Source organism: Cyprinodon variegatus, unplaced genomic scaffold (assembly GCF_000732505.1).
Source record: "Cyprinodon variegatus isolate N-32 unplaced genomic scaffold, C_variegatus-1.0 Scaffold80, whole genome shotgun sequence".
Lineage (NCBI taxonomy): Eukaryota > Metazoa > Chordata > Actinopteri > Cyprinodontiformes > Cyprinodontidae > Cyprinodon > Cyprinodon variegatus.
In genome coordinates this window covers 348,910-355,163 of record NW_015150533.1, presented here as the reverse complement: position 1 = coordinate 355,163, position 6,254 = coordinate 348,910, and the positions used below count along the sequence as shown (strand labels likewise).

Below are 6,254 nucleotides of genomic sequence, written 5' to 3'. Positions count from 1 at the left end.
GATTTGACACATATTGACAGCAACTTAGCTGAGTAAAGTGAGATCTGTACAAATAATGATTTATTTACAAATAACATTTTTATTTTTTGTTTAAAAAAAATTCAGACCTCTTAGAATATAATCAACCCAGCCCTGTAGAGTGACTTATAAGATCTTGAAGATTAGATGATCAGTCATGTTCAGCCAAACATGAACTCAACAACCCTCTACTTCCTATGACAAAATGAAAAGATCAAATAAGTTTTTTTTTGTTTTTTTTTAGCATGAGTTTGAGTCTAAGTTTAATGATTTCAACTGATTAGTGAAAGTTTTGAATTTTGATACAATTCTGGACTCGGTCTAAATTGCAGGTATTTGCAAAAATCTCAAATTTCATGTCCTTATAAAACAGTGTAGGTAGTAAAGGTTACGAATGTCCACTGACTGTGTTTTTAAAAGATGGGCACAATTCAGAGAAATAGATTCTGGTGGTTTCAAAGGTATGTGTCATAAAGAATTTTGAATTGAATTGACATTGAATAAAATAATTTATTATAGCTGTACATAGCTAAATAATAGAGCTAAATATTGTTATGAGGAATAAAAAAGGTCACTAAAGAACAAAGGGTAAACATCATTTTCAAAACAGTTTTAGTGTTTTATGTAATAATAAAAAAAACACATTAGAATTGCATTGTTAAACGCTTTATTACCAGTAAAGAAAACAAGAAAAGTATAGTTTTTATTCACTTTTACAAAATCAAAAAATATCACATAGCAGAAAGTAATACTGTCAATCATGGCATTTCATTTCCCTAATCCTACATAGTGGTGTTCTCCTTCGGTTCCATATTTTGTGTTTGAAGTTTTTTCATTCTACAACAATCTTTTTACACATTTGCTGACTTACTGCCCATCCAGTGACAGCCAGAGAAAGAAGTCAGCTATCTGCAACACTGCAATGAGTGGGTGTAGAAAATGGATGGATGGATGGATGGATGGATGGATGGATGGATGGATGGTACCTACCTACCTACCTACCTACCTACCTACCTACCTACCTACCTACCTTGGATGGATGGATGGATGGATGGATGGGCAGCTGACAATTAACAAAATTCTAAATATCAAACAAGCTTATAAAGACCATTTTATTGTTTTTGAAGTTAAGCATCCAATATCTATACATGTATATATTCCTGTTAATTATAACAGTGAGGCATATCTCTAACATAATGTGTTAGCTGCTATAGAGTAGGATAAAAGTACATTAGATAACAAAAACTCTCAGCTTGGACACCTCATTCTTAGCTTTACTTGTGTGCCAGTGAAGTACAATTTTGAATAATCGTAAAATTTTCTATTTCTTTGTAAATATAATAGTTCTTAAACCTTATATTAGGTTCTAATGGTGATTAAGTGATAATATCAGACATTTGAAATATTACCTGTTCTATAAGAAGTTTAATTAATTTCACATTGCTGGTGCAACCATGCTAGTTTTCCTCATTACATTTTCCATTACAGTTAGTTGGACACTTCTATTAGTCTGTTGAATTTATGACTCTGATCCAACCAACAATGGAGTCGGTGAGGATGGCGATGTTGGTGATGAGGGCGTAGAATTGGATTTTTCATTACTTTCGGGGAGATCTGAGCCCAGGTTGCTCCCCACTGAAGACCGGGTGAACCTACGGACGTTTTCACGAAATGATGGATACAAAGACCTGACCGAGCTCTGAGACCAATCAATGCGAGGGTTGACTTTTTGTAAAACTGACCGCCGAAACAGGATGTATACCCACGGATCTAGGATTTGGTTCCAGGTAGCGAAGCGGATCCAGAGGAGTAGATATTTCACCGTATATCCAGTCCCGGCCAAGGCTGTTGTGACAATGAAGACCTAAAGTTGTGCAGATTTAGATAAAATATCCAACAAAAGAGTCAATAGAAAGATGAAAAAGAAGACAATCCATTAGGAGACATTAATAAGAAGACAGAAAGGATGAAAAAGAGAGAATATCAGGAGTGGAAATTTTGAAAAGGGGAAAAAAAAAAAACAATAAAATTGGTTAATATTGAAATTAAACTAACAACAATAACATGTATTGATATGTACATAATAGGATAACACTGTCATGGTAGTTGTGAGGCAAGATAAACAATAGAACAGTAAACTATCCCTGCTGTATTTAAGATGTTATGTTTGACTCCTCCATGTACAGCAAATCATGCAAACAAGCTAATTTTAGATGACATGTAGACCAAGGATGACCTTTTTTCTCTGTTTAATTTTTCACAGACTTTAAAATGTTTCTTTCTGGTAGGTCACATTGAGAAATGCAATGAAAAGTATTGCTTTGTGCAAATCCAGATCCCTTTCTCCAAGGATTAGGTCAAAGAAATGTTCTCATTTCATGCCATTTTTATTTTTAATACTTGTTTTTTTAAATGGACAATGTTAGGTTTTACTGCAACACTGTTTTTCTCCTGTATATAGGTCTAGGTGATTATAATTAAGTAAATAAAGGAATTGGAAACAGCAAAAGAAAAAGCATTCTGTATTTCCTAGAAATTAAAAGAAAAAAAAAAATAGGCTGCAGTCCCCATCTGTCTTTTCTTTGGAAGACCAAAACAGAGACTTACTCAAATGGACTGACCATACTTCATTAATTTTACAGAAGGTAATTTTAAAGTGAAACTAATATCATTAATAATCATTAAACTCATTATAGGACAACTGGGTTTAAGTGGTTATTAATTATCAATAAATGTAGCTTTAACGAAAAATATAAAATAAATTCATTCTTCTCCCATTAAGCCTACCTTTGAGCTCATAGTGCATAAAATTAAGTCAGCCTTCTTTCACATGCCATCTACTCTCTTGTCCCTTTGCTGTGAACTCTATTTGGATTAGAATCTGTCACAATTATTTAAATACAGTAGTAAGTTTATTGTTGGATAAGAAGGATAAAGTATAGAGAAAGTAGATCATCATAACCTTAAAGTAGCTGATATTATTACAGTGATATTATGATTGTTGTGACTGTTAATTTCTTAGTAAAGTTGCATTCAACTGTGAGATGACTGATGGGTTCCTTGTATGTACAGCCCAGTTTGAGCCACCCATATTTTGAGCAACTGTTGCAAGCCCCCTTCTTCTATTGTTTTGATTTTATTGAATTATGATGTCAGGTTCCCCCTTAAAGAAAGCAGAAGAAAAAAAAATTCAAAAGTCATAGTCTGTAAAACTGCTCTCTGAGTTATTTTCTGGCAGCGCTATCTCTTGGCACAATTTCAAAGACAACAGCTTAGATTACCAAATCTGGGAATGTAAGTAATTGTTTTAAATGTTCTGTATTTGGTAAGTTATTTCAGTTGTCCAAATCCCCATGATCTCTGCTTTGTACGACGGAGTATTAGGGCCACACATGAAGAGAAAAAATATTTTTGCCATGACGAGATTAAACTCGACATGTCGACTTTAAAGTCGCCCTGTCGACTTTAAACTCGCCATTTTGAGAATAGAGTTTAAATGACTGACATGTTCTCAAATTCAGAACTGCGAGCCTGGGTAAGCATAGGGAAAGATGTTACGTTATTATTGGTAGGCCACCGCTTCCTGTGATGATTATATAGTTGCAGCACGTCAAAGACTACCTTCACTCTTAAAACGCAGACTGCAGCTGTGGAGCGCGGTTGCTCTTTTCTCCAAACTTTGGAATGTCGAGATTAAAGTCGCCACGATATATCAACTTTATTCTCGAAATGGCGAGTTTAAAGTCGACAGGGCGAGTTTAAAGTCGACACGTCGAGATTAAACTCAACATGACATTTCAACTTTATTCTCGAAATGGCGAGTTTAAAGTCGACAGGGCGAGTTTAAAGTCGACACGTCGAGATTAAACTCAACATGACATTTCAACTTTATTCTCGAAATGTTGAGTTTAATGTCGAGTTTAATCTCGTCATGGCAAAAATATTTTTTCTCTTCATGTGTGGCCCTAATACTCCGTCGTAGCTTTGACTTTAGTGGGCTTCAGCAAAACAAATTAGTTGTCTGTGATTTGAAATATATGTATATTGAAACGCAGATTTTTTGTAATTTAATTATAAAAATAAATAGCATTTTAATTACATTTCACTAAATGTATAAAGACATTTTCTTAATTTTTAATCGTCTGATTTTGTTACTTTAAAATGTTCAGTGACAGTAAAGTGATATCAAGCATCAGTGTGTCCATATATGCTTACCCCAAATAGATCTTTTCTAAATTTCTGTATATTTCTTTAATGGACTTTGTTCATTTTCAGTAGGTATGTTTCTTGCATTTAGAGTTGCCACTAGTTTCAACCCAGAGGCTACTACTACTGGATATACTTCCTTGTGGCAAAAAAGACGGGCATTTTTTGTCCCTTTTTAAACCTAAGAGGACTCAATCGGTATCTAACAGTCCTTCCCTTCCACATGCTCACCACAGCAGAGGTCCTTCAGACTGTTGTGCAGGGGTTTGGTTTACGTCAATAGATCTGACAAATGCCTACTTTCATTTGCCTATTGCATTTGAACACCCGCCACTTTCTCAGGTTTGCCTATCAGGGTGGCAATTCCGGGTGCTCCCGGGGTCATCCGGCATCACAGGTGTGAATCTGTTGCTATGATAGCACATGCTCGAAGGGAACATTCAGTGCTTTCAGCACCGCACTCTGGTCAGTGTGTGGCTTTTTTTCTAAATATGAATAAAATTACTTACTTAAACTGTTATTTAACGAGGAGTTATATAATTTACATTTATCTATAGTGAGGGCAGAGGCTAGTAATGACATTTATAAGAGATGAAAAAATGTCAACGGATTATACAAAACAAACTAAATTTTGACTGTGGAATTGAACCTTATTCGTTTCTTTCTGTAAAATAACAAGTTGTTAAGAATTACAATGTATTTCTTAGCAATAAATTCATGAGATGGATGAAAGCATGCAGTAAATTATACTTATAGGTCACATGATTGGTGGGTTAGAATTGTTTAATTCAAACAATAATGAGATCATGGTGCATAACCAGGGGTTTTAATCAAAAAAAGGGTAAAAGCATGCTGGTGAAGCATGCAAACAAAAACCCACAGTTAGGATATTATGGGGTGAAAAGTGCCTGTTTAAACAGTGCATCACAATTGCTAATTTGTTACTCGCCTTAACTTGGACACTGTAATCAAGATGTATATCCAGGGGTCAAGAATCTGATTCCAGGTGGCGATTCGAATGAAGAACAAGAGGTTGCCATCACTTGTGGACGGATTTAGTGCGCTCTTCAGAATATATATCTGTGCGGGACGCCACATACCTAAGGTTAGACATCCTGTAGGCTTGACTGGGAATGTGTGCCAGCACTTGACATGCATGGAAATTGAGTAAAGGGAAATCCAAGATTTTGAGGTATGGTTCTACAAAATTACTAAAAGCATAGGTAACAAACAGCCTTTGTAAACAATTCGGCATAACGAATTGTGAAGTACAATAGGTATATTTATTTATTTTGTATTCTGAAAATGACTCATATAATTAGTCTTGGTATTTTAATGTTGGTAGACCTTGGTGATATTTAACTATGTAATGAAAATTTTTTTAAAGCCCATTCAGAAGGTTATAGGGTGGAATGTTCAGCACCTATACACACCAATATAATGTATCCTGAAAGTAACGGGTGACCTAGTGGGAATTTCCTTTAAAGGAAATGTTCCTTAATTTTCAAAGCCTGTAAAATGGCATTTCGACTTAGGTATAAAAGTATCATGTCATACAAGATAGGAAAAAAAGAACAAAACCTTTCAGATTAGATTGTTAAAGGGGCACATTGTGAAGACTAAATGAAGCTTGCAATGGAATGCAGATAAATTAGCTGGACGCTTTCTGATGCCTTATTTGGGTTTAAAAATCTGAACCACTGAGCTGATAACAAAAAAGTGCAGAGGATTAAAGCTTAGGTCAAAACCTCTCCTTTGTAGCACAACCAGTGGGTTGACCACACAGTCAAGACTTGAGTTCTTAACTTTTTTCATGTTTCCTTGTGAGTGCGGAAAGTACTGGAAAAGAAAAGGATTTAAGTGTATACAGGTTTTGTGGGAATCTACAAAAGTACTTACCTCTGCTGGTCTTATCACTGCAGAGCACACACCATCATAGACCAGAAGTTGAAAAAGAGGTAACAGCAGGCCTGTGTGCAATGTTGGTGACTACCGTTGTACATTTTAAATGTGACAAAAGTATATATATA

The 6,254-nt window shown here is 35.1% G+C and overlaps 1 protein-coding gene across 2 annotated transcripts in view; it reads right to left on the bottom strand.

The window, feature by feature from the left end:
- Positions 1 to 1,056: 1,056 nt before the first annotated feature.
- Positions 1,057 to 6,254, bottom strand: part of tbxa2r (thromboxane A2 receptor) — a 17,496-nt gene continuing 12,298 nt past the window's right edge. Inside the window, exons 3-4 of one of the 2 annotated variants that reach the window (XM_015373105.1) lie at positions 5,174 to 5,304; positions 1,738 to 1,882 (exon numbers count right to left, since the gene is read on the bottom strand). In XM_015373105.1, the coding sequence (XP_015228591.1) occupies positions 1,837 to 1,882; positions 5,174 to 5,304 (177 nt within the window). In that variant the 3' untranslated portion in view covers positions 1,738 to 1,836. Of the gene's footprint in view, positions 1,883 to 5,173; positions 5,305 to 6,254 lie in introns of both variants that reach the window. The other variant, XM_015373104.1, reaches the window with a different exon arrangement.